At 37.6% G+C, this 12,712-nt stretch overlaps 2 protein-coding genes across 5 annotated transcripts; one reads left to right on the top strand and one right to left on the bottom strand.

Annotated features, from left to right (window-relative positions):
• The first annotated feature begins 1,555 nt into the window (after nucleotides 1-1,555).
• On the top strand, nucleotides 1,556-5,695 carry ndufa13 (NADH:ubiquinone oxidoreductase subunit A13). Its single transcript, XM_044367204.1, has 5 exons — nucleotides 1,556-1,711; nucleotides 3,942-4,020; nucleotides 4,122-4,193; nucleotides 4,295-4,364; nucleotides 5,457-5,695. Exons 1-5 carry the CDS (start codon nucleotides 1,618-1,620, stop codon nucleotides 5,574-5,576), a joined length of 435 nt encoding a protein of 144 aa, XP_044223139.1. The 5' UTR covers nucleotides 1,556-1,617; the 3' UTR covers nucleotides 5,577-5,695.
• Nucleotides 5,696-6,323: 628 nt separating this feature from the next.
• Nucleotides 6,324-11,509, bottom strand: cirbpa (cold inducible RNA binding protein a). Of its 4 annotated transcripts, XR_006406359.1 has the most exons (8): nucleotides 11,387-11,509; nucleotides 10,578-10,690; nucleotides 10,324-10,430; nucleotides 9,921-10,053; nucleotides 9,691-9,826; nucleotides 9,528-9,586; nucleotides 6,737-6,821; nucleotides 6,324-6,649 (listed from the first exon to the last, which is right to left on the bottom strand). XR_006406359.1 is itself a non-coding variant. In XM_044367201.1 (7 exons), exons 2-7 carry the CDS (start codon nucleotides 10,675-10,677, stop codon nucleotides 8,891-8,893), a joined length of 549 nt encoding a protein of 182 aa, XP_044223136.1. In that variant the 5' UTR covers nucleotides 10,678-10,690; nucleotides 11,387-11,509; the 3' UTR covers nucleotides 7,954-8,890. The 4 variants fall into 4 exon arrangements, 3 of the variants coding, with proteins under 3 accessions (XP_044223136.1, XP_044223137.1, XP_044223138.1); XM_044367201.1 differs by lacking the exons at nucleotides 6,324-6,649; nucleotides 6,737-6,821 and adding an exon at nucleotides 7,954-8,904; XM_044367202.1 differs by lacking the exons at nucleotides 6,324-6,649; nucleotides 6,737-6,821 and adding an exon at nucleotides 7,954-8,243.
• Between the last annotated feature and the right edge of the window lie 1,203 nt (nucleotides 11,510-12,712).

Raw genomic sequence — 12,712 nt, 5'->3', positions numbered from 1 at the left:
AAACCTTTGAAAGCAAGTAACTTCTTCAGTGTGTAGGTCTCAAGTCAGAGAAAAACCACGTTAATGAGTCACAAGAGGAAAGTGGAAATATCACTGTCCAAAGGCTGATAGTTGTAGAGATGGAATACCTGAAAGACAGGTTGGTTGGATCAGTCATCATTAGGAAATGTCAAACAAGACTATCAACTGCCAGAAGCAAACAGCCATCTGGTAGTCATGCCCTCTATACATTCAAGTACGAAAAACATACTTAGTTGTGGAATGTCACCAGGTACGTTTCATTCAGCACTGTACTTAGTTACAGTTTTGAGATATGTGCACTTGTTCTTCTAGGGTTACTTTATACCTCTAGTTTACTACATTCTAGAGGAAATTATTGTGATTTTTACTCAATATGGACATATAAAATATATGATCAGCTTTTAAAATATAATCATTGTTAAAGATTAAACTGCCTAGAATGATATAGAGTCGTTCAAATGAGCTTCACCTTGACCAGCAACAATATTAAAGTGTTTATATGTTCGTGCATTTTGATGAGGGGCGATATTGCTGCATATTGGGTACTTGAAGTACATCTTGCTGACAATACTTCTGTACTTTTACTTAAGTAAAAGATCTGAATAGTTCCATTACTAAGATGTGCAACATTGAGGTAATGTGTGGTTATAATATGATCACAATAGACACTATGTCTGCTTTGTATGTTTATTTAAGACGCTATGAACAATTGGTTGTGAAAAGCCTACACTACATTGACACGAATTGATAATATTACTTTGACAAGCAAATATTATGTTCACTGTGATAAGAGTTCCCATCTCAAGCAAGTTTAAAATCTCCACAATTTTTCAAGTCTGTCTTAAAACAATGAAAGAGGTTTTCCTCACTGCAAACATTCCTCCTGTTCATACTAGCTTTTAAAAGATCCCCTTTAAATGTGTTTTCAATGTAAGTGATGGGGACAAGTGGATATCTGCCACATTTACATCTTTTTCGCATCAAATTCCCTCTCTGTGTTTCCCTGTTGAGCTGCAGTGGAAGTATAGTAACAAAAAGAGGAACTTTGGCACCAAAAAGACTGTAACATTGAAATGTATCTATTTGATTTGACTCATTTGGACGGCTGAAGCTTCATATGACTTCAAATATAATACTTTTAAATATATTTTTGCACAGAAGGAGGCTTGTGGATTTTGGACCCCATCACTTGCACTGTAAATGCATTATGAAAGGATCTTCTAATGGCCAGTATGAACAGGAGGAATGATTATGGCAAGAAAAAACAATTTCTATTTTCATTTGGGCATCTGAATATTGTTTTAAGACAGACTTGAAAATTTGTCAACCTGTCCTTTAATACTATGAATAAAAACTAGTGGTACTCATAAAAACATGAAGAACACTAGCGACAGCATTTCTTAACGAAAAATGTACATGACGTTTTGTAAATGGGTCAAGTATGGAAAACCGACTGGTAGTGTTTGTCTATATTTTGCCATTAATCCTCCATACAGGTGGAGGCGGTAGAGCGCCGCTGAAGCTGTGACGTCAGCGAGAACGAGCGTTTTTTCGTGACGTCAGCAGCGTGTTGTGGAAGAAGCAGGCTGGAGGAAGATGGCGGGGTCCAAGGTGAAGCAGGACATGCCTCCTCCGGGAGGCTATGCCCCGTTTGACTATAAGAGAAATCTACCGAAACGAGGACTCTCAGGTACATACATTACATACTCATCTGTCTAAATATACAGCTTCATACACGAGTCGTTAAATACGTAACCCAGGCGACGTGATGTTTACCTGCTAAACAGCGGCTAATGCTAACAGTCAGCTCCTAAACAGAATAATGACATTGTTTAAACTCAAAGTGCCTCCTGAATTACTGCCTGTCATATGGACAAATAACATCTTTGTCTGTTAGCATGTCTACTAAATTATTGGTTTAAGAACTGTTTTGTGCGAGTTTATGATGTCAGAGATGTTAGCAACTTGCTAACTAGCGAACACAAATAGTGTTATTTTGTTCTAAAATGGAAAAAAACACAAAATTTTATTTAATGCATGTCATTCAAACACTTTAAGTTAAGCATAGAAAGCTCGGATAGTCACAATACTAAGTAAATAGATTATATTGTTGTGTTGCAACGAAATATGTGACCCCTCAGATTTTGTGCCACCATGAAATGATTTGATATTGTCAAATATTTGGGTGCTGTTCAGACAGATGCACACTACTGGACACAAGTTTCAGATATGACAGTTTGAAAGGTTGTGACTTTGCTTAATAAGGTCACATGTTGTCCTAACTGTTAAATAGTTTATAAAATATATTGTAACAGTGCAGCTGTAATAGTTTCTGTTACTAAACTAAAACTTGCAAACTGGGGCTACTGTGAGTTATTTTTATACACAGATACAACAAAGGTTACAACAATATTCACTGAAACTTAAATTTAAGTTTATTAAGTTTATTATGGTCTGTATTAAAGAAATTAATAGGGCTGCAACTAATGATTACTTTCATTATCAATTAATCTGCCGATTATTTCCTTGACTAATCCATTGATTGTTTTGTCTATAAAATGTCTGAAAAATGCCTGTTATAATTTCTTAAAAGCTCACGGAAATGTCTCGTTCTGTCTGATTAACAGTCCAAAATCCAAAGGTATTCAGTTTGCTGTCATGTGACACCGAAATACCTAAAATTCTTACATTAGAGAAGTTGCAATGACTGAATTTTTGGCGTCTTTTCTTAAAAAATGACTAAGACGGTTATTCAATTATCAAAATAGTTGCCAATTAATTTTCTGCCGATCAACTACTCGATTAATTGTTGCAGCTATATAAATGAATAAAAATGGACATAAAGACAACAAAATATGCATCTACCTGCAACAAAAGTACACAGAACTAATCAACCCAGTAACACTACAAAGATGATTTCCCACTGACCAAAAAGGTCCCACTGAAGGGACCCACTGAAGCTGCTTTACATGATTAATTAATCAAATACTGTTTGCATATTCAATCAGTCATTTCTGTTTTAAAATTAAATATAATAAATGTCAATCGCAAGTCACAAGAGCCTGAAGTTACGTCTTTTTGCACACGTCATTTGAGCAGCAGTTAGATAGCGTCAGTGATGTGAGGCACCTGAAAGCAGGCGCAGCAGTTATCAGACAACTGGCAGATTTACATGTGTGGTTGCTGCCAAACTGTGATACTGAGCCCTTTAGGCAGGTACAGTAATAGCTGCAACTTATAAGAGCTGTGTGTATAAACATCCTGCTGTGCGACATCTACAGGCAAGGAAAGTAATAGCCTCTGCAGTGTGTGTTTTGGTAGTGGAGGATTTTTCTGAGATGACTTATCACTGGTCTGCTTCACCTCCAGTACTTTCGGTTCAACCCAAAGCTACGTGCTTATTGTAAAAACCCTAAACGAATAAAAAATATATAGAAAAGAGTGCTAAAGGTGCAGTGAAAAATGTCCACGTGAAGAGTCTAGATCTTCTTGGTCATGTTAATTTGGCCCCTGTTCAAGAGAAACACTGAACATTTGTCACAATGTCTTAATGCAGACACTGTAACATACCGCAGGTCTGTCAGACTGGTTTGATCAGTTTCCAGTATCTATATGTCTAATGACAGCATAAACCTCAGTTCTTAAAGACACAACTGTGCAGCTAATTTCTACTTTCTATAGATTTTTTCATCTTTTGTAACTTTAGAGAAAAAAAACTTTAAGCACAAATTGTTCATTTACCTTTTTTATTAACTTTGCTGCTTATCTAAACAAATACAATAGTTTATCATTGATGTAGACGTCAAAATAGGTTAATTTTGATAGCTAAACTAAACTGAGAATATAGTTGATATGTCACTCAAAACCCAATACTAAATAATCTCTGGTTAACTGTGACTGATGAATCCTTTAATCAACAGGATATAGCATGTTCGGCATTGGCATCGGCATCATGGTGTTTGGTTACTGGAGGCTTTTTAGGTGGAACAGAGAGAGGAGGTAAGAACTTTTTTTTTTTTAATTTTTTTGTTCACAGTCAAACTGTCAAATTCCCAATCAGGCTGAAACAAGTGTTGATATCATGTGTTTGTGTATCGCAGGCGCTTGCAGATTGAGGAGATGGAGGCCAGGATAGCTCTGATGCCACTGCTGCAGGCAGAGCAAGACCGCAGGTGACAATAAAAAACTCTCACACAATACTGAGTTTCTAAATTTGGTGGTGACACCTGTAGAACAGCGATTTATGTAACAGTTGAATCTGTCGTCTGTCCAGGAATTTACGGATGCTGAGGGAAAATTTAGAAGAGGAGGCGGTTATCATGAAGGACGTTCCAGGCTGGAAGGTAAAGAAAAGCTGTTGTTTTCTGTTTGAGAGGATCAACCCTTGCATGCGTGTGTCGAAAACGACACCGCTGGTCAGTTTTTGACAATAACTTTGCAACAAACATATTTCAGCATTTCATATTCCAGGCATTCTTAAAAAACTTGTTTTAATTACCTCCCATTCCTTCTTTTAAATTGAGGTCTTTTAAGTTTTAAGAAAATTATGTCTTTTCATAAGAGGGTAAAATAACCCTTTAGCATTTCTAATTATATTGATACTCTTCATCCTTATTAGTTATTTCTGTCAGCTAGTGTGCGTTCTGTCAACCACATCTAAACTGTCAGCCACATATTACACAGAAAGAAAAGTTAACATTTGATACATGATTTACATAACCATCATAAATTGATTACTATCAATGGAAAGTGTCTTTATAATTAAATTAGCCTGCTTTATGGCTAACTAACGTTAGCTTATTACTGTAGTTGTAGGTTTTTTGTGTGCACACAAACTGAACACAAGGTTTTCAATTAATGTTCAGTTTTTTTCATAATTGTTTTATATGTATTATTACCAAAGACCACAGATTCTAATACAGGTTATTTTAGACTTTTGGAAGAGGATGGCTTCCAATGAAGCCATCTGATGATTTAACAATAACAGTAAGTTTTATTGGTATGGAACATTCCTCACATTGATTGCAGCATTTCATTGTAGTTTATGAGTGAATATAAGCCACAGATATTGAAAAACAGGATTGGCTCAAATGCAAGAAAAAAAACAAGTCAGACATCCCAAAAACAAAATAAACTTTTAGGTAAACTCACATCCAACAGTATTTATGGTAAAATATTTTACTTTTGACCATCAGTATAATCTGGTGTTTGTCCATCAATGAATGGATATTTTAAATATATAAAATGTAATTAAATATTAAAACCATACAAATTGAAAGGACAATAGTAGGTGAGTGTTTCTAGTTTTAGTAAAGATCACAGCAGCAGCCTGCTGTACTTTGCTGTACTTTGTTTTTTGGGGTCAGTAATTATCACACAAAGATCCAGAATATTTCATAATGGTGCAAACTGTGCATCTCTTCACACTCGTACAGGTCGGTGAGAGTGTCTTCAACACAGAGCGCTGGGTTGCCCCTCTGTCAGAGGAGCTGTTCAACCTCCGGCCCCGTGAAGAGCTTTTACACAAGCGTTTCGGCTTCTTGTCATATGTGTAAAACCACCAAGTTGGACTGTGTCCTGAGTTTCACCACCTTCTGCAACCGATATCACGTGGACCTGAGCTCAATCCAGATTGTAAATGTTCAATATTAAAGTTCTTTTTTTCTGTACCTCATCCTGGTTTAACTGGCCCCCTTTTTTCAGTCTGGACTGAAGTTCACAGCATATTCATGTCACACAGGATCATGTCCAGTGGGTCAAAGTTTTACTTTTCATTATATGTCACTTTATAGTCAAATATTGTTCTTTTTATTCAACACATTTAATTGACAGCTACCAGTAATGTTACAAATACAGATTTTCACCTGAAGCAGACGATGAACTGATGTGTTTTGTTAGGAATTAAACCAACAGTAGATAAAATGAGCTCCACCTTGACCAGCTTCAACATTAATTATGTGAATACATGAAAGCGTCAGGAATCATATTGCAGGAACAGATTATAGTGTTATTTCACATAAAGATGTTTATTTTTGATGACAATATTTGCAATATTTGTTTATGCTTGGGTTGGTTCTTCCAACATGTTTTATGGTTTTGATTAAATTTTAAATCCAAGTTAATCTGACACCAACACACTCAGGTTTTAAACAAATTAAACCAGATGCTCCTTTTCAGGTTTACCTCACACCTTGTATTTATTTTTCTGTCAACATCTAAGTGTTAAAAAAAAAAGAACAAAAATGTCTAAATTCAGTAAAAATTGTCCAGTAGTGTGTGAAAAGAAGACAATGAGGTGTATATAGTTGTAGTTCCAGATTTTATTTTTGAAATTGCAATACAAAAACATCAAACAGCAGAACAGTTAGTGTTCATGATTGAATTAAGTTATTTGTGTTGGAATTAAACAGGAAGATCAATACAGTGCTACGTTAGTTGTATGAAAGGACGTCTTTGCTGCATTCAGACAAAATAGGAAATTCTATCTTGTCATCCTGGCCTTATGTCCAATTTGTTCCACACTAAATTTTGAGAAACTGTTCTCAGGCAAGCCAACATTCATGTTTCACAAAGGCTTCCTCCATGTGGCCACCGCCTACAGCTGCCCCGCTGCTGCCGCATGCTGAACCTGAAACCGGACAGTAAGACTGTTATAATCAGGCTGACAGTGGCCAAACATGAGGACTATGTTGTTTCAACGATGAACAGAATTTACCTGATAGCTGCATCAGTCACTGCCATGTAAGGCTGGACACTTGAGCTGTGAGGAGATCAGTGAAGCCTCTGACCATCAGATCAACCTAGAGAAAAAGATTTAAGAGATGGATTAAGTCTTGTCATTTAATGTTTAATAACAAGACAAAACAGTAAGATGCATGCAACACTATTATTCATGAGTCTGAAACTCACCACTTATATGTAAGGGTACAAAAAAGAGACAACTGAATACAGTCTAGACACCTTACACATCAATTAGGACTGCTGTGGGACATTACTGGAGCGAATTAAAGGACTAATGCAGTGAACAGAAGTGGACTGAGCACAATATTACCCATGACTCAGAGGGCAATGCTTTTTTTGGTGTGTGGTGGACTCGGGAAGGTGGAGCACTACAATCCAGAGGAGCTTCATAGAAACATTTTATTCCTCAAATGAACTTTTAAGAATCAATCGGGGGGAGAGGCCATGGCATGTTTGTGGGCGACATCAGAAGCAGAGGACTATAAACAGCGACTAACTTGAAGGTATTCATGGAAACAATGAGAACTGAGTTTGAAGGATGTGAGCAAAGCAAAAGGAGATTTTTACCTCACGTGCATTGGCCTACTTTCTCCACATATGACCTAGGCAAGAGAGCAGCTTTCCTCTCTGATGAGCACTTGTTGGTAGGCGCAACACTTCATTCTCCAAGGACTTGTAGGTTTTTGAAGTAGCTGACCTCTTGAACGTAATGAAGCATTAACATGACCAGACACCAGCTGATGTTTTTTTTTCCCCCAGCATCTCCATGTGCCACTTTTAGGGGCTTCTCTCAAGTCAAAACTCAACTAGAGGTTTGACCCCAATACACTACAGTTGCCTGTCGAAATACATTTGCCTAATCAATGTTTGAGACAAGTACAGGATTCATTGAGCCAAATAACACCTTTAGTATCCAAACTTTAGAGACCAGGCAGCTTTTCAAATCAAGCGGACTTTTAATAAACCCAATTACTTCTTATCCCTCTTTAGTCATATCTTGTGAACGTATGAACTTAACTAGACTTCCGATCTAAAACTGCCCTCAAAAGAAATCCACGTGTAATTTTTTTTTTCTCTTTTCTTTTCTTTTTTTTTTTTTTTAAAAGCAGATGACTTTCTTCCAACGCAACATTACAGTGAAATCAGCTTAACTCCCCCATGCGATAGTTTTAAAAGGCAAAAGAATCAAGATTATTTTCCACAGTCTGTTTAATAGGCTCCATGAAGCCAAACTGACAAAGAAAAAAAAAAAAATGTTGATCATACAAACATAAAGTACAAAACTGTTCCCGGTTGAAATATTACTTTAGGGAAACGTAGTTACATTTTTCGATTCACTTAAACAAGATTAGTCCATTTTACAGCACATTTAAAAATGCAGATGTTGAGCAGAGCACAGAAGATACCTTGGACAGACTGTAGCATGCTGCAATTTGCAACTTCATGAACAGCCGGCCACTTCGGATGTGTAGTTCACCAGTCTGAAAGGAATTCACTCTTTTGGGAAATTGAACACACAGGAGCCCCAGCTAAACTAAGTGTTTACTAGTAAAAAGGAATTTAGCATAAAATCCCCCAAAAAGTCTATTTAAGAGTACATGGATCTGTTCCCTCACTCAGTTTAAAACCTGGCAGGAGGTAGGTCAGTCACAAAGACCGTGAGGGGAAATAAGAAAGGAAAAAAAAACAAGCCCCATCAGATATTTCAATATAAAAAAAACATTACTAAGGAATCAAATCAGGAAACACTTCAACGTGCTGGACAAAAACTCTATAGCGATGGTAAGTGGCTGATCAATGAGAAGCCATGTGGAGAGCTGTTTGATCCCCTAAATTGGACCTTACAGTATTGATCAGATTACACAGATGCCTTTTAGTGAACAGACGAATTATTTAGGAATAAAGATGCCCAATCAAGCAAGGTAAGAGTCCCGAACTGTAAATTTGTTTTAACATGGTTCGTTAAGGAATGACCAAAACTCATGGCTACATTTTTTTTTTTAAGATGCTTGAGCTACTACAACAGAACTACAAAACTAAGGTCAGCAATAACACGTGGACATTTTTCTTGAGGAGCGCATCTTTGAAATACAGCCAGCCAAGTGATGATCTTGAATCAGGGAGATGCTTACTCGTGTGTAGCTGAGGATAAGAAGTGGGCACACAGGTAAAGACACTGAAAGTTCCAACACTGGAGTTTCACAACATCCCACTCAACCCACCAGACAGTCCAAAAACCCTCCCTCAGTTTTTTTTTTTGTAAAAAAGGGGCTCCATCGGCCGAGATACGAGCAATATCTATTCAACAGGATGAGTAACTTTAGAGGTTCAAATTGTTTGCCAGCCTCTATCAGAGTGGGGCGGTGCGGCTAGCAAAATTTGGTACAGTGAGAGACAACTGAGGGGCATTCATGATTCAAGTTTCTTCATATGTTGGGGCTGTGACATTGTCTTCATTAAAAATCAATGTCTGGCACTGCCTAGTGTGATATGGTGTTAACAAGACTCAGCATACAACAGCCAAAAGACACCCTATATATTCATTATACTGGCTTTTAAGTAAATAACACAATACTAAATGCAGGTTAAAGCGCTATTATTCTAAAAAGCCGACGGAAACAAGTCCAAGACATTATTGCTCCATCCTGATAGTCTTTGTGGTATTTTAAGAGTTAGTGTGTTGTAAAGCCTTTAAAAAAAAATGGTAGCGACAGCCCCAACATAAGTCTACATACACAGTACAAATGCATGTTATTCATGCTTACCATAGCTGTCATATCCATCGCGGTAGGATCCAGAGCGGTCACCATATCCACCCTGACCCCTGAAAAATAGGCAAAAATTTTAGATTAACATGTTTCACAACTTAAAACTCCTTTACAAGCAAATCTGAGAAAAAGGCTCAACTAAGATTTCACAAGTTCTTACCTATTTTCTCTGTATCCGCTTGAAGAGTATCCTCCACTCCTGTATCCACCACCTCCGAAGTTCCTATCTCCACCTCCGAAGCTCCTATCACCATAACTCCTCTCACCATATCCCCTGTCCCCGTTGTATCCACCGCCTCCAATATAGAAAATATAAATTTTGAGATAAAGGGAGGAATTAACAGCAAACAATAAAAATAACCCACAACAAATTGTACTGCTAGTGATCACCTCTGGAGTAACCTCGCCCACCTCTCCCCCGGGACCCGCTGAATCTACCACCACGGGGACCCGAGCCAAAACCTCCTCTGGAGCGTCCTCCCTTTCCTGCTTCATCCACGCGAATAGCCCGTCCATCAAGAGTCTGTAAAAACAGAGACAATCATTTTTTTAAAAAAAGGGGGAAAAAATGTAAATTTAACTCTCTCAACCCAACCAGTCATGGCAGATGGCCGTCCAGCTAGAGCCTGAGGTTTCTTCTAGTTTTACATTTACCAGATTATGTGCAGAAAATAGTTGAGAGTAGGAATTAAAACAATTAAAAATTGTACTATTACAATATTTACAGAATCCGAACTTAATCAAAATTAAATTAAAGGTGAAATGTTGAATATAAATGCAGTAGTTTATTTACCTTGCCGTTCATGGCCTCCAAGGCATCTTTCGCATCTTCTGCATTATCGTATTTCACAAAGCCGAAACCGCGAGACCTTCCTGTCTCTTTGTCTCTGATCACATCCACTAGTGGGGGAGGGAGGACAAAGACATTCATTTAAAAAAAAAAAAAGAAAAGAAAAAGAGGCAACGTTCAAAACGCTTCATGAGCGCACACTGGTGATCTGGAAATCGACAAAACAAATGAAATTGAGGCCTTGGTGGGGGGTCTACCTTTTTCGATGGTTCCATATTTGCCGAAGGCCGCAGCCAGAGACTCCTCGTTGGTCTCGAAGCTCAGTCCTCCGATGAATAATTTACCTTCGTCCGACATCTTCAATGTGCAACTAGAAGACACGAGAAGAGAATAAAAAAAGACCCCATAAACATCTCATACCAATATGTACGTGTATGTGGTCAACCATCCCATTAAATGACTAGTAGCTGATAGCGCCATGGCTGCTGCAGCACGCACCAAGAAAATTAGGTCAATGGTCCATTACATCAGAGGGCCTCCACTACCTACGTGTTTATGTCTCAGATACGTTTAGTAGCATTAAAGACGCATAAAATCGTATGTAAGGGAAAGCTTTGGTTGAGTAATTAACTAAATTGCCGCCGTTTGGAGAAGCAGGTCGAGCTAGGCCTCAACCACATAAACGTGCTGCCGTTAAGCTTAGCGCTTTCCTTTCAGCGCCATTTTAGCTCCGCTCCTCACTTTTGTTCCGCTGAGCGGCTTTAAGATGCGGCGACAAGCTTCGTGTTCTGGCTTTCACGATTCCTCTTAAAAAACGATTTTTTAAATGTCTAAAACAGCAATAAAATACTAACAATCTAAATATTAACCGTGTGGTTTACATCGTGTCAATGCTACCAATTAAATTTCATATGTTAATGTTTAACAATGTATATTTTAACGAAGAATTAGGTTAAATATCTAACACACATATATTTATATATACACACAGAAACCACGAACATATCAATCATTCCTTTCAAATGCACATGTACGTTTAAAATACAACAAATACATCGTGTTTTACCTGCTCTCTGTAATATCAAATGGCTGCTGTACGGCTTCGGGTCGAATAGAGAGAGGAGAGAAGGAGCACTCCCCTTTTAGCGCCGCGCGCTTTCTTCTTCTTCTGCGTGATGGAAAGCGGATGACGTAAAAAACACGTCAGGCCCACAGCGCCATCTACTGTACCGGCTGTAATTTCTATTCCTAGGATGGCGACGGAACCGTCCGCCCTACACTGCCTTTGAAGGACCAGTGCTTCTTTCTTCCGTTGGTTTAGGTTGTTGAAGCACGAGGAGTGAGATGGTTGGGTTACGGTAAGAATATCAGGGTGATAGCCAATCAGAGGCAGAATAGCGACGGGTCGTAATGCGGGTTTTATGTCGCCATCCTAGGAAACGTAAACTCTCTTACCGGGCTGTGTAAACACCGAACCTCCCAGTTAAAATCATGCCCTCTAGGTCAGTATTATGGCGCCACACTGAAAGGAAAACAATTCTGAGATTTCGAGAATAAAGTCATAACATTTCGAGAAATTTAAGGCCTACAAGTTTCTGTTTTGTCTTTGTAAGCAAATAGAAAACTGAGGTATGATCATTATTGTGTATGAAACCTTTGGAACTTTTATCTTTGTTTCTGTTTTGTTTTGTTTTTGTATAGCCTAAGGCTAGTAGTGAAAAGGTTGCCTATTATATTATGTAAAAAAAAAAAGGGTAGGTATAATAAGCTAAAGCTTCAGCCTACACCTTTTCAGTCAATATTTTTTGTTGTTTTTTCCTTTCAATTTAATACCTTATTGTTATTTCTTTATCTCTATGTGCATATATTTTGGAAAATTGTTAATAAGAACCGAAAAAAATACTATTACTACTACTACTAAAAAAAAGTCCCAATATTATATAAAAATATAATAAATAATATAATAGAATAAAGTTGTAATATTTCAAGAAAAAAAGTCATAATTTTATGAGAATACTAGAAAAATTTAATAGTTTAGTTAAGGGGGAAATATCAGAGGAGTATTCTGCTGCCTGCTTTAAAATGAGGAATGTGAAGAATCTTGTGAAGTTATACTTTAGTATAGGTTTCACAAATAATGAAATGCTTTAATTTTTTGACACAGCAACAGATTATTATGAGCATTTGGAGTTTGAAATGATTGTGCAAACAATTGTGTTTTCCAAACAAAGAACCACATGGACCTGGAAGAAATTGAAACTCTTCAGAAGAAGCTCTCCATGGACAGTGAAAAGAACAAAACCATGCAGGACAAGGACAAAGAAATCTCTATCCTTCAGACAAATCTGCATTTTCGGAGGGAAACACCAAAAATGGACCAAAGACACGTAGA

Source organism: Thunnus albacares, chromosome 12 (genome assembly GCF_914725855.1).
Source record: "Thunnus albacares chromosome 12, fThuAlb1.1, whole genome shotgun sequence".
Classification (NCBI taxonomy): Eukaryota; Metazoa; Chordata; class Actinopteri; order Scombriformes; family Scombridae; genus Thunnus; species Thunnus albacares.
Note: the sequence above shows the minus strand (reverse complement) of the source record. Positions and strands in the feature narration are given on the sequence as shown.

Bases quoted from the DNA above. Each gene is read 5' to 3' on its own strand.
- ndufa13 (XM_044367204.1), top strand. From the start codon at position 1,618: ATGGCGGGGTCCAAGGTGAAGCAGGACATGCCTCCTCCGGGAGGCTAT. The intron at 1,712-3,941 runs GTACATACATTA...TTTAATCAACAG, and splicing joins ACCGAAACGAGGACTCTCAG to GATATAGCATGTTCGGCATT. The intron at 4,194-4,294 runs GTGACAATAAAA...TCGTCTGTCCAG, and splicing joins CAGGCAGAGCAAGACCGCAG to GAATTTACGGATGCTGAGGG.
- cirbpa (XM_044367201.1), bottom strand. From the start codon at position 10,677: ATGTCGGACGAAGGTAAATTATTCATCGGAGGACTGAGCTTCGAGACC. The intron at 10,431-10,577 runs GTAGACCCCCCA...CTCCCCCACTAG, and splicing joins ATATGGAACCATCGAAAAAG to TGGATGTGATCAGAGACAAA. The intron at 9,827-9,920 runs GTGATCACTAGC...TCTATATTGGAG, and splicing joins TGGGCGAGGTTACTCCAGAG to GCGGTGGATACAACGGGGAC.